The sequence below is a fragment of the Corvus kubaryi genome, unplaced genomic scaffold, assembly GCF_017639235.1.
Source record: "Corvus kubaryi isolate FWS band 111438036 unplaced genomic scaffold, C.kubaryi_AGA036_p1.0 135, whole genome shotgun sequence".
Taxonomy (NCBI): Eukaryota; Metazoa; Chordata; class Aves; order Passeriformes; family Corvidae; genus Corvus; species Corvus kubaryi.
The window spans coordinates 730,060-752,739 of record NW_024580669.1 but is presented as its reverse complement, the minus strand read 5'-3'; the positions used below and the strand labels follow the sequence as shown (position 1 = coordinate 752,739).

General features: G+C 50.3%; 1 protein-coding gene across 29 annotated transcripts in view; it reads left to right on the top strand.

Annotated features, from left to right (window-relative positions):
• The window catches only part of LOC121676044 (collagen alpha-1(VII) chain-like), an 89,959-nt gene that overhangs the window by 36,054 nt on the left and 31,225 nt on the right, over positions 1–22,680 (top strand). For 23 of the 29 annotated variants that reach the window (XR_006020368.1, XR_006020367.1, XR_006020370.1 and 20 more), the window contains 29 exons: positions 277–467; positions 904–978; positions 1,527–1,607; positions 1,686–1,712; positions 1,842–1,886; positions 2,367–2,435; positions 2,531–2,608; positions 2,837–2,863; positions 3,019–3,072; positions 3,732–3,803; positions 4,047–4,106; positions 4,290–4,325; positions 4,819–4,854; positions 5,681–5,713; positions 6,969–7,031; positions 7,338–7,397; positions 8,117–8,152; positions 9,341–9,403; positions 11,306–11,350; positions 11,571–11,642; positions 12,681–12,734; positions 13,945–13,983; positions 14,157–14,192; positions 14,916–15,041; positions 15,595–15,711; positions 17,124–17,237; positions 21,060–21,263; positions 22,001–22,090; positions 22,483–22,527. Coding sequence is in view for 26 of the 29 variants with exons in the window: in XM_042051975.1 (XP_041907909.1) it covers positions 277–467; positions 904–978; positions 1,527–1,607; positions 1,686–1,712; positions 1,842–1,886; positions 2,367–2,435; positions 2,531–2,608; positions 2,837–2,863; positions 3,019–3,072; positions 3,732–3,803; positions 4,047–4,106; positions 4,290–4,325; positions 4,819–4,854; positions 5,681–5,713; positions 6,969–7,031; positions 7,338–7,397; positions 8,117–8,152; positions 9,341–9,403; positions 11,306–11,350; positions 11,571–11,642; positions 12,681–12,734; positions 13,945–13,983; positions 14,157–14,192; positions 14,916–15,041; positions 15,595–15,711; positions 17,124–17,237; positions 21,060–21,263; positions 22,001–22,090; positions 22,483–22,527 (2,048 nt within the window). In the remaining 3 variants the exon portion in view is untranslated. The remainder of the gene's footprint in view (positions 1–276; positions 468–903; positions 979–1,526; positions 1,608–1,685; positions 1,713–1,841; positions 1,887–2,366; positions 2,436–2,530; positions 2,609–2,836; positions 2,864–3,018; positions 3,073–3,731; positions 3,804–4,046; positions 4,107–4,289; positions 4,326–4,818; positions 4,855–5,680; positions 5,714–6,968; positions 7,032–7,337; positions 7,398–8,116; positions 8,153–9,340; positions 9,404–11,305; positions 11,351–11,570; positions 11,643–12,680; positions 12,735–13,944; positions 13,984–14,156; positions 14,193–14,915; positions 15,042–15,594; positions 15,712–17,123; positions 17,238–21,059; positions 21,264–22,000; positions 22,091–22,482; positions 22,528–22,680) is intronic. The other 6 variants (XM_042052016.1, XM_042052055.1, XM_042052038.1 and 3 more) reach the window with 6 other exon arrangements.

The following is a 22,680-nucleotide window of genomic DNA, read 5'->3' as shown; positions in this document are numbered from 1 at the left end:
TTGAGGTTGCCCTGTTGTGTTTCCATGGTTCTCCATGAATTTCCAGGCTGCTGAGGATGGTGCATTGTGTGAGGACTCCCTCTGAGGGCACTGTTGGCTCCTTCCTTTCTTTATCCTTTCTTTTTTCTCTTCCCAACCTGCTTTGCTGTAACTCCCACCCAGCTCCAGGTGACTTCTCCGGGGGTTATACCTGATCCCACCAGAGGTTTCTGCCAGGAAGGGGGTTGGAAGCTCTGATCCCAAGGGTTGGGAGCAATGGGATCTGTGTCATTCCAGGGCTCCGTGTCATTGCTGTGGGTGTGTCGGGAGCTGACCCCATGGAGCTGCACCGGATCTTGCTGCAGCAGAACCCCCAGGACGTTTTCTACGTCAGCACCTTCGACGACTTCCCCCAAATCCTCCAAGAGCTGATAGAAGCCATTTGTTCTGACCCTCAGCTTCCAGGGATCCAAATCCCACTGGGAAAGGTGAGTTCTTACACCTGGGCGTAAATCCAGCTTGGGGTGGGTCAGGCACAAGGAAAATCTTCTTCCCTGAGAGAAGTTTCAAAGTGAAATCCCAGCGGATTTAGGACACTGTGTCCCATCCTGACCTCACTGTCCAGCCCTAAAGAGCAAAGAAATCCAGGGAGTGGAATTGGGAAATCCAGGATAGAGCTGGGAATGTTTTGGTGGATAAAGCCACTGCAGAGCACTTGGAGATAATAAAAATTTATAATATAAATTCATAGGAATAGAATTGAAACATCTGAGAATTCTCCTGGATGGTCAACTTTGCTTTTCCCTTTTTTTGCCTAAGCCAAGGAATGTTTTTAGTCCGTGTTTCCTGGCCGCTCCGGTTTATTTGCCATCCTTTGGTGGATATGAATTCCCTAATAATTTTTTTTTCTCTTTTCCATGGTAGGGCTCCAGGGGCTCAGCAGCTCACAGGGGTTCTGACCCCCACGGCTTCACCGTGAAGGGAGAGAAGGGGGAGCGGGTGAGTCACAGAATATTCCCAGCTGGAAGGGGCCCGCATGGGTCATCGAGTCCAGCTCTTAAGGGAATGGCCCCACCAGCATGATCCACTTGGATAATTAATATCATGGAATCACGGAATGGTTTGGGTGGGAAGGGAACTTCAAGATCATCAAATTCCAACCTTGACACCTCCCACTGTCCCAGGCTGCTCCAAGCCCCGATGTCCAGCCTGGCCTTGGACATTCCAGGGATCCAGGGGCAGCCACAGCTGCTCTGGGAATTCCATTCCCTGGCCTCCCCACCCTCCAGCCAGGAATTCCTTCCCCATATCCCATCCAGCCCTGCCCTCTGGCAGTAAATACAACCAAATTATGACCGAGGAAGAGCTCGAGCAAAGAATCACCCTCAGATGTCTTCTGTTGGTGTTTTGCTATTCCTGATCCATGCTGGCTTTGAAAATCCAGGAAAAGGGAACTGCTCTGGCATTTGGGAATGCTCTCAAGTGCTGCATGGAGCTCCTTGGGTTTGCAGTTCCAAGGCCATCACTGCTATTTTCCATGTTTTTAGGGTCTCCCTGGGAAGGACGGCATTCCTGGGCTGCCGGGTAGGCCGGGCCGGCCAGGGCCTCCAGGTCCCCCTGGAATCATGGTATGGATTGGTTTAACGAGCTTTTCCAAAGGGTCATTCCAGAGAATATGACCAGCATCCATCTGTGCTGTTTTGCAGGGGCTCCCTGGCAGCCAAGGTGACACTGTGAGTATTGGCAATCCCAGGTTGCTCCAAGCCCTGTCCTACCTGGCCCTGGACACCTCCAGGGATCAGAATCCATGGTCTTGTGGGTGATTTTCTATTTAATGCTGCAGAATTTATTTTTAATTCCAGGGATCTCCAGGCTACCCAGGACCAGCAGGGCCAAAAGGAGACAGAGTGAGTTCCATTCCTGGATTTCACTGGGAAAAATCCATTCCGTTGTTGTGACCTCTCTTTCCCAAACATTTTCACCAGGATCTTTGGTGACTGTGAACTTTTAAGCTGTGTCTAACTAATCCTACACTGCCAGTCCAGCTGGGGGAGTTTCCCTCAGGAATTTCATGCCTTCATGGACACTAAAATATTTCAATACCAACCAAGGGCAGATCCCAGGATCCTGTCCTTCTCCCAGTCCCCATTCCTCCTCTTTCCTCACATCCCCCTGAGCCATCCGTACAGATGAAGATCAGGAATGGATCCTGCTGAAAGCCAACGTCCTCTTTTTCCCTGGGATTCATTATTTTCCATGCCAGGAAGCAAAACTCAGGTCATGGCCATGTGGCTTTGGGTACCAGGTGCTTTGGGTTGATGGAATTGCCCCTAAATCACCAAATTCCCAGTCTGCTCCTGGATCTCCCAACGTGCCTTTATCCACAGGGAGAGCCGGGCTATGTCCTGGGAGGAGTGGAGGTGATTCCTGGCCGGAATGGGCAGCCTGGCCCCCCTGTGAGTATCAAACCCCAAGTGTGGGGGAGCCTTCAGCTTCCCAAAGCCTGGCGGAGATCCCACATCCCTCCCTCTCCCACTTTTCCTTGTTGCAGGGGCAGAAGGGGCAGCCGGGGGTTCCTGGGGTTCCGGGTTCTCCAGGTTCTCCAGGGCCACCAGGCATCTCCATCAAGGTGAGTTTGGAGCACAGTTCTGGGATGTGCCACAGGAAAAGGAGATCTGACTCCAAAAGTTGCAGGTGGAGGTGTCTGGAGACCTCTCCCAAAGCTCTCCTTCCCTCGGGAGTGGGAATTTTGCTCTCTTGGATTGTCAGCCTGCAGGATTTTTTGCTGGGATGAAGTTTGGCGAGGAGTCCCAAAATGCCCATCCCATGGGAATTCTCCTTGTCCTTTGTGTTTCAGGGTGAACCAGGGGATTCAGGAATCAGGGTGAGTACCTGAGGGTGACTTTCACTTTGGGATGAAAATCCTTTTTCTGTAATTATTTCCAAGCTGCCCAAGAAGTTCTGGCTTCCAGACTTCCCAAAATTCCATGGAGATCCATAAAGGGATCATGAAGTGAGACTATCCTGTGCTTCATGCAGGGTCCCCGTGGGAGGAGTGGCCTCAAAGGTGACAGAGGAGACACAGGAGAGCCGGTGAGTGGCCCCAGGAAGTCAGGGAAAAACTGGGACAGATCCAGAGGAGGGAAAAATGTGGATCAGGAGCACGGGACAGCAAACGGCCCGAGCTGGCAGCAGATCCAAAACAAAGGAAAAGGGGTGCTTCTTCCCAGAAATCATCCCGCAGGGAGGTTTGGGGTGGGGGAAGTTTGAGTTCAAGGGGAGCTAAGAGAAGGAAGAAAGTCCACAGAGGATTACTGGGAATAAAGACACCAGGATTGGTTTGGGAATTCCCCGCCTTACAAATGGCTCAGACTTGAAGGATAACATCCATGTGCTGTTTTTCCATCCTTCCCAACGTGCCTCTTTCTGACCTTCTTGGATCTGGTTTTGGTTGTCTTTGCCATGTTGGAGAGCCATATCCCATAAATCAGCCCTTTCCATGTGTCTGGATTCCCCATTCCAGACCAACGTGGGTTCCCAGCCTCTGTCTTCCATTGTTTCCCCTTCCCGAGTAAAACCAGGGATTCATAACTTCTTTGTGGAGGAAAGGAAATTTGGGAATACACAGACAGCTCTGTAATTCCTCAGTTTTCAAGGAACTGTTCAGATGTCAGGATCAATATTTCCCTGCAGAATTAAAAATTTCCAGATTGGATAAAAAAAGGGATCTGATGATGTTCCTTCCTTTCCAGGGAAAACCTGGTTTGCCGGGCCCTGTAGGGCCCCATGGGGTTCCTGGACTTCCTGGACCAAGAGGAGAAAAGGTCAGATATTTCCTGAATCCCTCAGCCCAGGAGGAAAGTGAAAGGAATATCAGGATAGACTTGTGGGAAGGCATTTTGGGATCTCCCAACATTCCTGGAGTTTACTGGCTCTGCTCAGAGCCAAACACTTCCAGAGGAAATTTCTCCCCTCCTGCTTGGCTAAGAAAGACTCTGGAGCAGCAGTCTGGGAAGGATGGGTGCTCTGGGATCAGCATTCCTGAGGATGCTGTGCTTTCCTTGCAGGGAATGGCAGGAATTGGCATTCCCGGCACTGCTGGTGTGAAGGGAGAAGAAGGAGAGCAGGTGGGTTGGGAATTTCGCAGTGAGATTTGCATTAAAATCCTCTCGGAATGTTCAGAGTCTCCAAAGTCTCCTCCAATATTTAGATTTTCCTTGGAATCCCATGGTTCCAAATGGAAAGGGCGAGAGAAGGGAAGATTTGGGGTTTAAAATCAGAGCTTTCACTGCTTCCTCTGTTGTTTTCAGGGAATGATGGGACCTCCAGGAGCACCAGGACCAAAGGTGGGTGCTGAAATCCTGACCCCGAGTTCCTGGGCCTGGAATTCAGGTTCCAAGGAAATTTTCTGTCCCTAACCGGCATCATCATGATTCCTGTGGGAATCATTGGATCACAGAATAGTTTGGGTTGGAAGTGACCTTCCAAGGCCTCTGAGCAGGGAAATCTTCAACCAAACCAGCCTGACCCGGAACCTTCAGGTCAAAAGCAAAGAATGGGAATCATTTTACACTTCCTGGACTCTGGAATTCCTTGCTGCCAGGAGAGATCTGGAATGGCAGCAGGGTGGGATATTTTAAATAATAAACGGTGCTTTTGTGGCCAGGGAGACTCCAGAGTTCCAGGCTGGAAGAGCTGTCCTGTAATTAATGGAAAATTGGGTTGAAGAGCTCCATCCTTCCCTCCCTCCCTCTGTCTGGGAATGTCCCACCACAGCAGGAATCGAAAGTGCTGGATCTGTTTTCCTTGTGGCAGAAACTCCCTTCTGATTTCTTCCAGGGAATCCCAGGACCTCCAGGGCAGAAGGGAGACCAAGTGAGTGAAACAGTAAGAGAACGTTTGACCAGCTCAGGTGAAATGATCCTGATTTTTCCCAGTTTGTTCCCTGTGGGATCCAGCAGGGATATCCTTGAGCTCAGTGTGTCCCCTCTCCTTGGCTCTTGTGCTTCCGAGATGAGTTTTGGGCACTTTTAAGGAATAAATGGTGGGAAAGGGATGAGCAGAAAGTTTTCTCTGCCTCCCATTTTTCATTTCAATGGCCACCATTCCATCCTCTTGCCTTGAAGGGAAACCCAGGATTTCCAGGTGCTCCAGCCTTGGAGGTACCTTGGAGTGGATTAGAGCCTTTCATGTCCTTCAGCTGTGCAGCTCCAATCCCAAAATGCTGGGAATCCAAGAGCTGTGTCCCACAGAACTGCGGGAAGAACACCCAAACCTTTTCCCTGACCCTCCAGCCAACTTTGTCCTCTTCTCCTTTGCTCCACTTCTTGTATTCCCAGTATTCCCATTGTCCCCTCAAAGGAGCTTCACTGCTGTCCAGGAAACATCAGGATAAAAATTCCCACCACTGAATCTGGGTGCTCCAGGCCTGTCCCTGCTCAAGCTCCTCATCCACAGGGACGAGCCCTGCAGGACCACCCACAGCTCTCCATGTCCTTCCAGATTCCAGCTTTAAGGAGAAACCTCAGTGGTGGCCACCTCTGTGTGCCATAAGATTTCTTATCCCATAAAAATTCTTGTCCCATAACAATTCTTATTCCATAACATTCCTTGCTTTGGAAAAGGTACCATGAAAAGGAGATTTTTAAATTTTTTTTTCCACAAATAACTGAGGATTTCTGTGATTTCTTCTCCTCCTCAGGTTTTGGGACCTCCAGGCAAGAAAGGTGTCAGGGTAAGACTGTTAATTAATTCATTCATTAATTAGCACTGCTTGAAAAGGCAAGATCTCCTCCTGGAAAGGGGGAGGTTGTTCCATGTTTCCTGAATCCCATCTCTGTTGTGATTGACAGGAGAGGAGAGCTTGGAAAAGTCTTCTCCTGGGGATATTTCTTTATTTTATTGACATTTTTACCTGGTGCTGGAGGGAAATTTGGGATTTCAGAAGGGAGACATCACTCAAAGGCAGATCCAGCCCAATCCCAGAAGATAATTCCAGCCAAGGGAGGTGAAAATCAGGGATAGCAGAGGCTGGAAGGGATTTTTGGAGGTCTCCAATCCCACGTCCTGCTCAAAGCAGAGCCCACTCCAAAGCTGGGTCAGGTCTCCTGTGCTGAGAATTCCCATGGATGGAGATTTCCCACATCTTTGTGTCCTGATCCAGGGTTTGGCCTCATTGAGAGCAAACTGAATTTCCCAAACCAAGGAGATCTCTGGGACAGAGCTATTCCCTGGCTTTATTGTCCATGTTTTCCAGCGGCTTTAGAGGATTCCAGTCACGTTCTCAGTGGCTTTGAGGTGGAACATGACCTGGAATATTTTCAATGGAATTTTTAAATTATTTTTTTCAGTCTTGCTCTCTCGCTGCCATCCTGCCAAGAAAGAACCTTCTCTCTGTGAGAAGGATTTACTGCAGGACTGATTCCCCTTGGCTTTTCCATGGAAATTCCCTACAGTGCTTCAGACCTCCCTCATTCCATAGACACAATGGATTTTGACTTTTTTCCTGGGATTGGATGTTGGAATCACCTCCTTTTATTGGTCCTATTGCCCAGACTGCTTAGCCTTGCCTGGCAAAAATCCCTCTTTTCTTTTAGGCTGAGCTTAAGTAGTGTCCTAGGAATTTTGCTGTGGCCTGGTGATGGAATGTGGCCTGGAATATCCAAATTTTTTTTCATTTCTTCCCGATACTTCACTGTCAACCTGCAGAGAAATGGAAGGTGCTCATTTTATTCCGTTTAAACCAGTAAAAATGCATTTATGGTGCTTTGTAGTGTGGCAGCAGCTGTGATGACTTTGGCATGGCAGAAGATCAAGTGCCCTGAGAAAAAACTTCCTTCTAAATCCAGGATGGATGGATGGGTGGATTTGGCAAGGGAATTTTTTCCAGGGTGCATTAGAAGTGCAAAATGCAGCCCTAAGGAGTCATGGGAACAGGGCTTGGCTTCCTGCGGGATATTCTTGGTTCCAGGTGTGTCTTTTCTTCCCAGGGAGATCCCGGACCAGCTGGACCACAAGGAGACAAAGGAATCCCAGGAGAAAAAGGGGAGAAGGTGATGACCTTGCACTTCCTGTAGGGATAAAAGGATTTCTTTTGTTGTGGCGACCAAGGAAACTCTGGGGAAGATGGGATTTCTCTCCAAGTCATCCATCCAGGAATCCAGGGGGAGCCTTCCATGTAGAGAAATCCAAAGCTCCTGGAAAGGAAATCAGGGAGGGACTCAATGCTCCGCTCCCTGGTTGTCCATGCGGATGGAAATACCTTGGATCTGCTCTGGCTTTTCCTGCTCTGTGGAGATTTCTCGGATGAGCTCGGAAAAGCTGCCCTGGCAAGACCCTGTATGCCTTTGTTTTTTCAGGGAAGTCCAGGATTTGGAATTCCTGGCCAGCCTGGGCTGAAGGGAGACATTGGTGACAGGGTGAGTGGGACAGTGGGGTGGGTGTGGAATGGGAAGGGCTCAGGGGACAAACCGGGAGGTTTAGGGACAAAATCTCTCCGTCACCTCCATGGATTTGTTGGCCTTCACCTCTGAGGAGATGAGCGCTGGGGAGGTGACAAGGAGCAGGGTTGGTGACGCTGGGGAGGTCTGGGGCGGTGGGGTCATGAGCTCTGTCCTCCACAGTTGGGTGCAAAGGCAGGACTGCCCCAAAATGTGGAGAATTCCTCATGACTGGAGGAAAACACGGACGGTCAATGCTCAACTGGTGATTCGGTGGACAGAATCCAATCTTGGTGAACAGAATCCAAGGAAGTCCCATTTCCAATGATTTCCTGTCCTGAAAGTCACCTTAGGCTTTATCTTCCTGACTTTTGTGTCTAAGGAGGTTCTGGTGGCTCCCATGGGAGTTGGCTGATGCCCAGGAAGGGTTGGGTTAATCCCTTCTCCAGGGACATTCACAGTCCCATTCATTTTAAACCAGCAAAAATTGGCAAATCCCAATATTATGGATGAGTATCCTTGGGAGAGGGGTGGGAAGCCCAAAATAGTGATGGTTTCAAAGTGGGGGAGACGGGAAGTTCCAGACAGGGTGTGCTTGGAGCAGCCCCTTCTGGGACATTCCCAGTTTTCCCCTTCTCTGATTTTAGCTGCTGACACCGGGAATTATCTTACCTGTGTCATTCCTTCTGTTTCTGCAGGGAAATGTGGGATTGTCTGGGAAGCCAGGTCAGAAGGTGAGTCCATGGAAAGCTTTGTTCCCTGTGAGGGTGGGGAGGCCCTGGAATGGAATTCCCAGAGCAGCTGTGGCTGCCCCTGGATCCCTGGGAGTGTCCAAGGCCAGGCTGGACATTGGGGCTGGAGCAGCCTGGCACAGTGGGAGGTGTCCCTGCCCAGGCAGGGGGTGGAACCAAGTGGTCTTGGAGGTTTCTTCCAACATCTTTTATCAGGCCTTAAAAAAATTCCTGCTAATCCTCACTAGCAGGATTTTTCCCAGGAAAAGTTCAAAACCAGTCAAGAAATTTCTGGAAAAGATCCCAGCTGTGGCATTTGTTCACTTCAGTCTCACTGTGGGCATTCCTCAAACAGGGATCTCCCCAGGCTTGGCTGGAGGAGGTTTTGGATTTGGGAATTGTTCCACAGATCAGTGAATGGAATATTTCGGCTGGATCAGCTTCCTGGGCAGGGAGAAATGGGATGGCACAAGAGAAAAATGGGATGCATCCAAGCCAGGAGGTGTTAACGAGATGTGCTAATGAGGTTGCAAAGTGCAGGCAGCAAAAGGTGTTTGGGGTTGGGAGAAGGCCTGGGGAGGCCATGTCACAAACTTCCCAGATTTCATGGAATATTCTGAGCTGGGAGAGACCCACAAGGGTCATCCAACCCAACTCTTAAGGAAATGGGATCAAACCCACGACCTTGTGGGGCAAACATCAAACAGAGCACATGAGGACCCATCCATGAGAGCTCAGCTGATTTAATTGGGAATAAAAACTAGAACATGGAATGGGAGCTGATCCTGTGTCCAAGCCTGGATCCATCTCGAGTCTCTGCTAATTTAGAGGTGGAGAACCTCAACAGATTCTGGCCTGAGTGAATTCCAGGGATGACGGTGGAGTCAGGATGGATGAGGTTAGAGCTGGATGCTTTCCAGCCCAATAATCCCATAAAAATAATAATACTATAACTAAATAAATTGAAACACTATAAATATAGATTATTAAATAAATCACAGTCAAATAAATATCCATAATAGAAATCCTACAATCCCAGCCCTTCGTAGCACAGGGTAAATGCTCTGAGCCCAAACCTCATCCAGGAGTGTGGAAGCAACTCCCTGACCATGGATGTGCTGCTGGAACCTGCCCCTCAATGTCTGAAATGGGAATGCGAAATAGGAGTGTGACAAGTCTTGTTTCCTTTAGGGGGAGAGAGGTGAACCGGGATTCCCTGGAAAACCAGGAGAGGCCGGGCTGAGAGGAAAAGATGTAAGTAAAGGCAGGAGCCAGGGGGATGGAGCTGCTGCTGCCTTGGGAATAACCAACAATCCCAGTTCTGCCCTGCAGTGACAAGCAGGACAAAGGGACAACATTCCTTGTTATTCAGCATCAGTGCCCAGAGCAGCTGTGGCTGCCCCTGGATCCCTGGCAGTGTCCCAGGCTGGGGCATGGAGCAACCTGGGATAGTGAAAGGTGTGCCTGCCATGGCACGGGGTGGGATGAGATGATCCCTAAAGTCTTTTACAAGCCAAACCATTCTGGGATTCTTTGATCAGGATTTTTGTCACTGAGTCACATCTGCTTGACATGGATTTAGCACGAGGTGCACCCACACCAGCCCTGAGGGGCTCACTTCTGGTTCTGAGCCTCAGATGATCTCAACTTGGAAAGGATCCATAAAAATCATGGAGTTCAAATCCCTACTACTCACAGGACAGCCCGAATAATTCCCTCTTATGGCCAAACGAGGTGGCCCCTCACAAAACCAAGGTGGCCCCTCACAAAACCAAGGTGGCCCCTCACAAAAGAAGATGGCCCCTCACAAAACCAAGGTGGCCCCTCACAAAACCAAGGTGGCCCCTCACAAAACCAAGGTGGCCCCTCACAAAAACAAGTTGGCCCCTCACAAAAACATCCTGACTGGGTTCTGGAAATCTCTCCTGACCCCAGTGAAGAGCTTCCTCAGCTCCAAGGCCTGGGTTGATCCCTGCACATGGAATAGGATCCCTATTAATAGTTCCCTCCTCTTGGGATCAAACAAGGTGGGCCCTCACAAAATCATCCTGATGGCTTCTGGAAAACTGGATTTTTGTACACTGAGCTTGATGTCGCCTGGTCTGGAATATCCCTGTGGTCAGTTTGGAATATCCCTGTGGTCAGTTTGGGTCACCTGTCCTGCCTCTGTCTCCTCCCAGCCTCCCATGAATTCCCAACTTGGCTCCTGGAAAACCTCACCTGACCACAGTCAGTGAAGAGCTTTCTGCAGCTCCAAGGGCTGGCTTGATCCCTGGACATCAGGTGGGATAGGATCACCCAGGGAAATCTTGGAAAAAAAGGAAGCGGCTGCATTCCAACAGCCCTGACTTCGGAGTCGTGATTCCAGAACAAGAACTTTGAATTTCAGCAGGAAATGATGGTGAAAAACTTTTGCATTGTAGGGAGAACCAGGGAAGAAAGGCTCCTCTGGGACCAAGGTAATCCCGCCCCTTCCCGAGGCACCAGGAAAACAGCAACTGGAAAATGAAACCCTTGGATTTGTCCTGGAGTTGATCCCTGCTCATTTTATTTCCTGTTTATTTGTTCCCTTAAACGAGACTGTGGAGAATCCTCTTCATCCTTATTTTATCTTGGACTTCACATTCCAAAAGGCTGGAACAGAAAGGCTATGAAAGAACTCAAGTCTAGCTTTTTTTTTCTGGGAGATGCAGAAGACAAAGTGCCTCTAATGGAATCCCAGAATATCCTGTGTTGGAAGGGACCCACGAGGATCATCTCCTGGCCCTGCACAGGACACTCCAGCAATCCCACCCTGCCCCTGAGAGCGTTATCCAAACATTCCTGGAGCTCAGAACAGTGGGATTTGGTGGCAATCCCCTCATCCTACCCCTACATTTAAATATTCCAGCCACCCCACACCTTGTGCCCTTTTCTCCTCGTTTACGGGAATGCTGTAAAACACCATCCCTAATTTAAGACATCCCAGATATCCCAAAACCTGCCTCTATCCCAGTTTTCCAAGCATTAAGCAGTGCCAAAGAGATTTCACCTCTATTAGAGCCCCTGGAATGGGTGGTGGACTCGCTTGTCTCCCTTGAAACCATTTCCTCCAGGTGTAAGTGCAATAAAATTCCCATTGCTTGATGGACTTGGAAAGCTGCTCCTCTCTTTTAGGGAGAAGCTGGAGTCCCTGGAGAGCCAGGAGTGAGAGGAATCAGGGTAATAATTCCATTTTTCTCACTATTATTATCATTTCGTGCCCTGGAGAGTGTTGGGGCTGCTCTGATTCCCTTCCCCATCCCAATGGGAGCCCTCACTTGGAAACATCCACTTCCAAAGATTCCTTTCCTGTGGGAAAAATAACATTTTCCTCGCTATTTTCCTTTTCTGAGCTTCTTGTGCTCTATTTGTTGTTTTTCCTGTCGATCTCTTCTTGCAGGGTCCTCCTGGACTCCCAGGGCGACCTGGAGAGCAGGGAATGAAAGGAGATCCAGGAGAACCCGGGAAGGACGTAAGGAATCCCTGAAGGAGCAGCTGGGGGAGGGTGGATTTTGGGAGAGCTTTTATTTATTCCCAGCATTATAAATAAATAATATTTATTTATTCAGATCGGGGTTGGATGGATCCAGCACAGATGGATAAATCCAGCAGAGATGGATTCGCTCCATCCTTTTTTCATCCCCGTGGGGAAAAAAATCAGGGAAAATATTACCAAGTTTCTCATGGCTTTACCTAAATCCTATTTGGGAGATTCCCAAAAATATCAAAGCAGCTCCTCACCCTTCTCCCACCCTTCTCCCTGTGGCCATCTTAACAAGAATTGGGAATTTAAATTTGTCATTTAATTATTTCGTTTACTTTCTTTAATGATTTATTTTCTTTCATTATTGAATTTATTCTATTTAATTATTCAATTTATTTGATTTAATTATTTGATTTGTTTTTAATTTTATTTGTTGCTGCTGTTTATTTGGTGGGGACAGAGGAGAACACAAGGCAGAGCAGCAATTCCTGGGATATTTCTTTGTGCTGGGAGGAAAAACTCATTCCCAGACTTCCAAAGGGTGTCTTTGGATGGATCCTTTGCAGCCAGTCCTGCCAAATTCCTGATTTACCTGCAGGACTCATGTCCTGAGTCACAGGAAAAGTGGGATTGGGAGAAAAGCAGGGAATATCCCCATGGATCCGTCAGCCCAAAACAGATCCAATCCCAGGCTTTCCCGAAGAAATGATGTTGCTTCCTCAGCCAAGATGTGGTGGCAGGGAAATAAAGGCAAAATTAGGGTTGCAAAAGAGGTAGTTCCGTTATTCCAGATGGGATAGCAATGGAAAAAGGAAAAGCAGGAGAACTCCCAGGAATAAGAACCCTTCTGGAGGTCAAGCTTCAAGTGAAGAGCAGAATTGCTCCAAATTTACCTTAAAGATGGGAATTAGGGTGACACAAGAAGAGGTTGGTTGGTCCCTCAGGAAAAGGTGGAGTTAGTGTGGGATCAGCGCACAGGAAATGGGAATTTTACAGGGGAGCTAACACATTCCTGCTGGTTTTCAGGGAGATCCTGGGAAGGACGGCCTGAGAGGTGAAAGAGGCCCCCCAGGCCCAAAGGTAGGTCCTGAGTCCATGGGGACATTTTTGTGGTGGTGCCACCACCTCGAGCAGGTCAGAGAGGAGGAAAACCCAGCTCAGGTCTCCTCTGAACCCCCAAAAGTTCGGGATTTTGAAGCAGAGCTCCTGGGGTGGGCTCAGGAACTCGTGGTCACACTGGGGCCATGGTCCCACATTTCCACGGAACTTCTTTAGGAAGGAGCTTCTTCAGGAGTCAAACGGGATAAATTTCCAGGATGTTCACAGATGGTTCCTTCCTTTCCTCCTCCTGCAAGTTGAAGAGCACATGGAAAGGGGTGGAAGGAGGAATGCCTTCAGATCCCACACATCCAAGATCTTTAAAGGTGGGAACAACTCCTTCCTTAATGGAGAGGAAAATGCTGCAGGAAGCAGCACCAGGACAGGGAGATCTCCTGGCTGCCATGAGATCCAGACCTTTGGAAAAGCAAGGATTTATCCAGGGCACGGGCATCCCAAGTTCTCCCTGGCACACCTTGGCTGGAGATGCCACTGGGGCCTTCCTGGTGCCCTTCATTCCACCGGAATCTGTCGATGCCAAACCCGGATTTCAGTGAAATGAAGCCCCTCAGAGAGGCAGCTCAGCCCCACCTCAGCAGATGTTCCTCACCCCAGGAGCCTCCAGGCTGGACCTCCCAAACCCCTTCGGCTCATCCACGATTCCATCTGTGCATGATCCAGAATCTCCCACCTGGAGACGGAATTCCATCACTGTGACCTCCTGTGGGAGCCCATCCCGCTGGAGATGTTGGACCCAGCCACGTGTGGGGCCACCAGCACCATGGCCACCTCCAGAAGGGACCACCAACCAAGGGGACACCTTGGCCGTTGTCCCCCTTGGTGTCCTCTGCACTGGTGGCACCGAGGGACCTCAAAAACCTTTCCTTTTCCACACTTTGTCCATGGGCAAGAGGTGGAGAAGGGGATGGAGCAAAGCTCTGGCCCAAACCTCACTTGGATGCTGCTCGTGGGCCAAACTTTCCCTACAAAATGCAGCTGTGCCAGTGTCCTCTGGAGGAGGGAAGGAGCCCATGGAGCAGGGTGGGATTCAAACCCCTAAATGGGATTTATCAGGGATTACGAAGCGGGCTGGTGGCAGAGGAAGGGTCACATGTGGGATTATTCCCCTTCCTCTTCTTGCTCGTCCTGGAGATAATGACGGAATTAATGAGTTGATCTCGTTTATTCCAAGGGAGAACCCGGCCCACCAGGAAAAGGAGTGGAAATGAAGGTAAATAAATCAAAATTTAATTCCATATAAATGTTGGAAGCACCTCCCTCTCTGTCGGGGATTGGGATGGCCGAGGGGACCCAATCTGTGTCCCTTTGGCCATCAGCCACCTCCAGGAGAAACTTCCTGGAGAGTAGAGGGGGAGAAGCTGGGACCCTTCTTTCCCCTTGCAGGACCTGGAGAGGCTTTTTGAAGTGTATGGGATCAAGGTAGGAGATCCTTTGCCCTTCCTCCTGACCACGGCTTTTCCATCTTTTCTCTCTGGAATTCTGAGGTGACATTTGCTGCCCCAGAACTCCCAGGAAGGTTCATTCCATTTCCTTTTGCAGGTTTTATTTAAATATTTCTGGGACAGTTTTTCTGCTGCCATTTTATGGGGTGGGTGGTGGCTTTGAGGCCCCCGTGACAGCAACACTTGGGCCTTAAAGCTCCTCTAATTCCAACCTCAACACCTTCCACCATCCCAGGTTGCTCTAAACCCCATCCAGCCTGGCCTTGGACACTTCCAGGGATCCAGGGGCAGCCACAGCTGCTCTGGGAATTCCATTCCAGCACCTCCCCACCCTCCCAGCCAAAAATTCCTTCCCAATATCCAACCTCAATCCTCTTCCAGTTTAAAACCTTTTTCCCCATGTCCCATCCCCATCTTCCCATGGAAAAAACCACTCTCCCTCTTTTTAAAGTCCCCTTGAAGTCCTAAAAAGGCCACAAATGTGGGGTTTTTATTTAGGATGGGGAGAGACCCCACAAAAGCTCCACGGATCAACTCCTTGATCCCAAACCTGTATTTAAACCATCCCTCAGCTGTCCCTGCCCTGTGAGTCCTTGGGAATCCATCATTCCTTGGTTTTGGGGTGGCTGCTCTTGGATTGTCACGTGTTGGGGACAGGAGGGTGGCACTGGGCTGCCTTACTGGTGTGCACTGGTTCCAGCTGGCGCTGCTGAGGGACCTCTCCAACGCGATGCTGCAGGATGGGCTGGATGGGCTCCTGTGGCACCGGGCTGGCTCTGGGACAAGCGAAACTTCCGGGGAAAACCAGGCAGCCGTGCCTGTCACCGTGAGTAGTGCCACCTGCCAGGGGTGACGGACCTCCAGGGAACGAGGGAGGTGGGAATGAGCCACCAAAGGCGTCAGGGTCACCTCTGTCATCGAGCAGGTCACGGTGGCTTCAGAGAGGCTATGGCTGGCACTGGGGTCTTCGGGATAAAGGGATGGAAATGATTGATTTTTTTAATTGGAATAAAGGAATCAGTCAAGCTTTGTTGTCCATAGAGGCCATTCCCAAAGCCACCAAAGTGTCCTTGTGCCCTCTGGGGGCTTTTGGAGTGGTGGGAGTGGGGCTGGAAGCACCAAAAGGGGTCCTGAGTGGGATCTCAACGGCAAAAGGGATCCCAGGGAGGGAGGAGGATTCTTTGGAAGGGAAGTTTGGATGTGGCTGGCAAGGAATTGCTGCCCAGTCACCCCATCCTGGGTCAGAAATGTCACCAAGTGGGACAGAGGGTGCTGGAGAAAGTCAGAATGAAGCCACCAGGATCCAGCTCCTCACGGGTGTGGATCCTGGGAGCTCAGGGCTGTCCCTGTCACACCAATCCCTTGTTTTGGTGTCACAGGATCCACTGGTGTCCGACACTTCCCACCGTGTCCCGGCCGGCACTGAGGTGACAGGAGGAGGACAGAGCCTGGAGCTGGACGTTCCGGAGGTGTCACAGTCTGGAGCATTCCCTGAGGTGAAAAGAAACAGCAGGAAAGATGAAATTGGGATTTTTACTGTGTCCAGCTCTGGGCTCTTCCAGTCAGGATGGACATGGAGCGTGTCCAGGGAAGGGAACGGAGCTGGGAAGGGGCTGGAGCCCCAGGAGCGGCTGAGGGAGCTGGAAAGGGGCTCAGGCTGGAGCAAAGGAGGCTCCGGGGGGACCTTGTGGCTCTGCACAAGTCCCTGACAGGAGGGGGCAGCCGGGGGGGTCGGGCTCTGCTGCCAGGGAACAGGGACAGGAGAGAGGGAACGGCCTCAGGCTGGGCCAGGGGAGGGGCAGAGTGGGCATCAGCAGGAATTTCCCCATGGAAAGGGTGCTCAGGCCTTGGCAGGGGCTGCCCAGGGAGCTTTGGAGTGCCCATCCCTGCAGGTGTCCAAGGAATTCCTGGATGTGGCACTGAGGGCTCTGGGCTGGGGACAAGGTGGGGATCGGGCACAGCTGGGACTCGATGGTCCTGGAATTCCTGTCCATCCTGGGATTCTGTGGATTGTCTCCTGCCCTGGCAGGGATGTATCCAATCCTGCTCTCAGGATTTATTGGGATTGTCCATGCTGGGACTGCCAGAGCTCCAGGAGCGTTTGGACAACACTCCCAGGTTGGGATTATTGGGATGTCCTGAGCAGGGCCAGGAGCTGGACTGGATGATCCTGGTGGGTCCCTTCCCACTCAGGACATTCCATGATTCTGTGACTCCAGAGGCCTCATTTGGAGTATCCAGACTAATTCCAGCCACCTGCATCCTGATTAACAGCTCCTGTTTATGGGAATTCAGAATTTATCCACAATTTTAAGGTGTCTCTCCATGCTGGACTTCCTGTTGGAGGCATCTCCTGGGCTTTTTTCTCCCTCAGTGGCTGGATCAGGATGATCCAATTCCTCAGAGACTTGGACAAGGTGGGACAGGATGCCCCCCCTCAGCCCCAGGCTCCTCCCGTGTCCTCAGGTTTTTCCCAGATTTTTCCAAACTGGATTAGGGCATTTTAGGGGCTTAAGAGGGGAGGTTTGCACCAAAAGACCCAATCCTGAAGCCAGCAAAAGTTGGGATTTGGGATACAGAGGCCCCAAAACTATCTCTGTTGAGCTTTGGGAGCCCAACCCAAACTGGAAAATAGGATTTGGGACCACTGGAGCATCCCTCCATCCCCCAGGGAATCCTTCCTTTTCCATTGGTGCCGACTGGATGGATGCAAAGGAGTTACAATTCCCAGAGCTTGATCACTGGAATTTTGAGGTTTGCCCCTGTTTTAATGGGAAGCTGAGCTGGAGAAAGGATGGGGATGCATGGATCAGTGTCAGGGCTTAGGAAAGGCTCCTGCTGTCCGTCTTTTCCGCTTTTTCTGGGAATTAATGGAATTTTGTCGGCATTTATCCATTCCCCTCTGCAGAGCTTGGCTGTGCCCCCACCACATCCAGATGATCCGCAGGGAAACCATTCCCTGGAGCTCCTCCAGCCCTTGGAGGAGAGGCTGGAGGGACAACCTCAGCAGGACACCAGCCAGGTATGTTTTTCCAAGGATTTCAGACCAGTGATGGACTGGAAGGGACTGGGATGCAGATCTGAGTGCTGGGACAGCTTCTCCAAATCCCTGGAAAATGCCAGAGCTCCTGGAAAGGGCAGGATGGGAGTGAGGAAAAGCCCTTGGGAAATGTTTTGGTGGTTAATTCCGCATTTTTGGGGGGACAGGGGGGTAGAAACCCAGGATGATCCCTTTTTATCTGATCCTATCTGGCCACGCCATCCATCCATTATTTGGGATTGGCTGACTGAAGAGTTGATGATTCCCAAGACTTTTAAAACAGGGATAATGCACACTCCAAACAGGGAATCCAAAATATGCTCCCTACAAGAGATTTCCTTTTCCTTCCCACTTTCCATGGATGTCTCAGGATATTCCACAGATATTTCAGGATATTCCTGCTGTGCTCTGGAGCATCCAACTCATTTAAAGGGGAGGATTTTAGGGTTTAAGGAGGAATTTGGGGATTTTCTCTGATCCCTAAAATCCCATTTCCCTCTGTTTTCCTGCTCTCCTGGGCAGAGATTCCCATCCCAAGTCCTGCTCCAGAGCCAAGCACCAAACCCAGCACCCTCCAGTTTGGACATCTTTGTATCCCTATGGAATTCTTGGGAATACCCAGAGGCAGGACAGCAACAGCTTTAAAACGTGAAGGGGAAAATCCCTTGGATATTTCCTTGGAGCTGCAGGAACAGCATCAGCAAGGAGATTTTTAGGGATGGCAGTAAGGAAGGGAATAACTCCAGGTGGGAAGATCCTGCTCCAGGAAATCCCGCTCTGGTTTATCCAGTTTGCCGAACACTTCCCATCCCTTTATCCATGCCCTGGCTCGGGAATGAATTCCAGGGTTAATCACGGAGCTGGAATTAACGATGGCTCAGCAGCCACGAGAGGGCTCCCGGCTCAAACACAAAAACCTGGAGTGGGAATTGCGGCTCTGGAGACTCTGGGATGTGCCAGGAGCATCCATGGGCTCTGCTTTTCCTCCTGGATGCACCAACGCCATTTGCTGGGAATGGTGAAGCTGGAGAAGCACCGAGGATGGAGCCCAAATCCCTTGGGTTTTAGGATCATGGAATGGTTTGGGATGGAGGGGATCTGGAAAATCATCTCATTCCATCCCCTCCCACTGTCCCAGGCTGCTCCAAGCCCCAATGTCCAGCCTGGCCTTGGGCACTGCCAGGGATCCAGGGGCAGCCCCAGCTGCTCTGGGAATTCCATTCCAGCCCCTGCCCACCCTCCCAGCCAGCAATTCCCAATTCCCAATCTCCCATCCAGCCCTGCCCTCTGGCACTGGGAAGCCATTCCCTGGCTCCTGTCCCTCCATGCCTTGGCCCCAGTCCCTCTGCAGCTCTCCTGGAGCCCCTTTAGGCCCTGCAAGGGGCTCTCAGCTCTCCCTGGAGCCTTCCCTTCTCCAGGTGAACATTCCCAGCTCTCCCAGCCTGGCTCCAGAGCAGAGGGGCTGCAGCCCTGGGAGCAGCTCCGTGGATTCCTCTGGAATCTCTCCAGCAGCTCCACTGGTGTCTCCAATAATCCCAATTTTCTCAGGAGCTTTATAAACATAGAACAAGTCCCACAGATTTTTTAGGACACTCCAAACTGCCTCAGCAGGATGGGATCTGCATCCCAAGGATGTTTTCCTTGCTTGCATTTGGAACAAAATCCCTTAGGAGGAGGGAACAGCAGATTCCAAAGGCAGGGAAAGAGCTGCAGCCCCTCTTTCCCTGTGCTCCCACATCCTGGAGATGCCAAGGAGGGAATGGAGCCGGTTTTCCTGCTGGTTTTCCTGCCTTTTTTCGTGCCAGTTTTCCAGGCAGCAGCAGCAGGAATCACAAAATTTCCACCTGTTCCAAGGTTCATGGAGCCTGGAATAGCCCAGGAGCTCCTCCCCCAGGAGCAATTCCTGGCAGGAGTTAATTGGAAGCAAAGGAAGCGCTGGGAAGAGCAGGATGAGCCCTGATCCACGTGTCCGGAGCAGGGCTGGATACTCATCCATGGCTGAGCCGCTGCTTTGGGATTATGGGATCATCCCAAAAAATTCCTGCTCCTCCACCCCCCAGCTCCCCTGGATTTAAACTTATCCCTTTCCAGAGTTAATTAGGATAAACCCCCCTCATCTCCATGTGGATAAACCCACAATTGCTTCATTTCCCTCCCTGGAATCTTGGCTTTTCCCTATTTCTCCCTTTCCTTTTTTTGCGGGAATATTTTGGTTTTTCCTCTCCCTTTTATTTACGTTTTTCTCTTTCCTCTCCTCGTTTCCCCCGGTCCTTTCCTCCTTTCCTCCTTCCCTCCTTTTCTCCCTTCCCTCTTTTCCTTCCTTTTTTTTTTTTCCCCTGCCAGCAGCAAATCATTCCTTGAGCAAGGAGCAGCTTCCCAATTTTTCTTGGAGGCGCCTCATTCCGGGAGCAGGAAACGGCCGAAGTTACGGAATTAAAGGAGCCTCATTACCCCCAGCAATTCCCTGTAAATGGGATCGCGGGGCACATTCCAAACCTCAGCCAGGCAGCCTCTGGAATCTCTGGAATCACCTCCATGAGGATTTATGTGAATGAGAAGCATTTTAGAGCCATTCCCAAGGAAATGAGCCCAGGAAGGAGGGATGGGAAAATCCATCCCATGGTGCCATCCCTGGGAGATTTTCCCTCCCTTATCCCAAAAAAACCACCCTGGATTGGTCATCCCCACATCACCCATCCCTCTTTTATCCCTTTTTCCCTCATCCTCTTCCAGGAAAGAATTCCAGTTTTAATTTGCTCCAAATTGTTGGGTTTTTTTTTTTCCTTGTGAGCCAGGAATTTGCTGGGTTCGTTATCCATGAGGCAGAATTATCCCGTGGTTTGTTGAAATCCAGGAAAACAGGAATTATCATCCCTGGAAACCTCACAGAGCTGCACTCACCAACATTCCCTGGAAGCTGAGGATTTACTTTCCCTGCTTAAACCATCTCAAAATCCCAGCCTGTGAAATGAATGGAGGTGAATCCAGATCTTCATTCCTACCAAAAAAAAGTGGGAATATCCCTAAATAACTCCACCACATCCTGATTTTTCCTTCTCCTTCTCATGCTCCCAGAAGATTTCAGGACTTTTAAGGCAAAAAAAATCAATTTTTGCTTTCAGATCCAAATATTCCCCAAATATTTGGCGCAGGGAATAATTGCTGGGAATATTCTTGATAGGAATATTCCCATTTTTCCAATGGATCATTTCCCACTGCTGATATGGAAAAGCAGGAACAATTTAGGCGCCAGCTCAGTAATTATTTCCTTTACTTTGTGTGCCTTAAATATTCCTGGCTTATTCCAATTGGATATTCCAGGTGCAATAAACACGGAGTTGCCTGGGAATGGCTGGAGTAGGGAGGGATTTCGAGTTCCAAGCTGGAATTTTTTCGGTGGGGTTTTATTGCTTTGGAATGGCCGTGGATTCGTGGCCTGGTGATAAGCTGGAAAATGGAATCATGGAATTCTTGAGGTTGGAAAAGATCATTTTGGTTTATTGGTATTGATATTGATTTTTATAATTGGGATTTCATGGAATCACGGAAGGGGTTGGGAGAGATCCTCAATCCCATCCAATTCCATGGGCAGGGACACCTCCCGCTATCCCAGGTTGCTCCAAGCCCCATCCAACGTCACCTTGGACACTTCCAGGGATGGGGAATCCACTGGGAAACCTTTCCCAGGGCCTCCTCATTCCCTGGGTATGGAATTTTTTCCTCCCATCCAATCCAATTCTCTCCCCTGTTGGTTTGAAACCAGTCCTTGTCCATGGATTGGGTGCTCTGCTTCCCTTCCCACAGGAAAACGGGAATTCCAGCAATGGCTCCGCAATCCCAAGGCACAGATCCAGGAGATCTCCCAGGCATGAGAGACGCTCCATAAAGATCCCATTCCAAAGCCATCCCTGTGATGCAGGAGGAAGCAGTGACCCTTCCCTGGTGGCTCCAGCACCGGCTCATCCCCCCGGTGCTCCGGGAGCTCGGAAATTCCCGTCTGGATCCACGGTGAGCGATGGAAGTGCATCCCTCTTTTCCCACCCGGGCAAGGACACAATGAATGTGGAAATTTAGGGGTAAATATCCATAAATAAAGCAGGAAAGAGCTGCTGCAGGAGCGTTTTTCATGGACAAACAGCTCCTTCTCCATGTATTTATGCAGGGAAGTGAGGGAAGGGAAGAACCTGGTTTTGGGGGAAAACAGAACAACTGGAATTCCCCTTGGAATGTCGAAGATATTCCCATGTGGGGGTGGTTATAAACCTGCCCATTCCTGACACACCTGGACAATTCCAGGGATCTTTGACACAAGATCCCAGAAATAGGAAAAAAAGTGGATTTTTATAAAATTTAAGAGCGAAAATTTCCATTCCCAGGAGTTAAGGATGGAAAATGTGGGATGGTTTTCCCACAAATGGATTTCTTTGAAAGCAGGGAGTGACCCTCACCCTGCATTCCCAAAAGGAATAGGAATGAGAGGAGCTCATCCACACCTTTTCCAAAGCCCTCCAGGAATTCTGGGGTTAAAACGGGCTGTTGCCAGAAGTCTGGAATGCCTCAGGAATTTCTCAGGAATTCCTTGGTCCTGGCAGCTCCCAGATGTCCCATCCAGGCTGGAGCAGATCAGGAGCCTGGAGGTCACCCCAAGGATCCTGGTGATCCCTGGAAACCCCCAGCTTCCCTCTGGGATTCCCCCCTTGCTTCCTCACATCCCGTTCCTCAGGGCTGTCTTTTCCATGGCTCAGGGAAAAGTTTTTCCAGCTGCTCCCACACTTCCCTCTCCTCTCTTTGAATCCAAGGCACATCCAGGCCCTCATCATCCGAGGAGAATTAAGGTGTGGAATTCCTCCTGTCCTGCTCTTATCCCAGGGAGGAGGCAGCTGCTCCTTTCTCCCATCCCATCCCATCCCATCCCATCCCATCCCATCCCATCCCATCCCATCCCATGGATCTCATCCCATTCCACAGATCCCATCCCACGGATCCCATCCCATCCTGTCCCACAGATCCCATCCCATCCCATCCCATCCCATCCCATCCCTTCCCATCCATCCCATCCCTTCCATCCCACCCCATGGATCCCATCCATCCCATCCCATCCCATCCCATCCCATTCCTTCCATCCCACCCCCTGGATCCCATCCATCCCATCCCATCCCATCCCATCCCACCCCATGGATCCCATCCATCCCATCCCATCCCATCCCATCCCATTTTTCCCTTGCAGAAGGACAGAAGTGGCCCAGCTGATCCCTTCTCCCACAGCCCAAAGGTCAGTGCTTTTCCCCCTTTTTCATGCACATTCCCGGGATAATGATCCATTTTCCCAGAGCTGTCTCACTTTTTGGAAACTGAGGAATCACAGGAAAAAAATCAGGAAATTCAGGATGGAATCAACAGTTTTGCCATTGGCATGAGCGGAAAT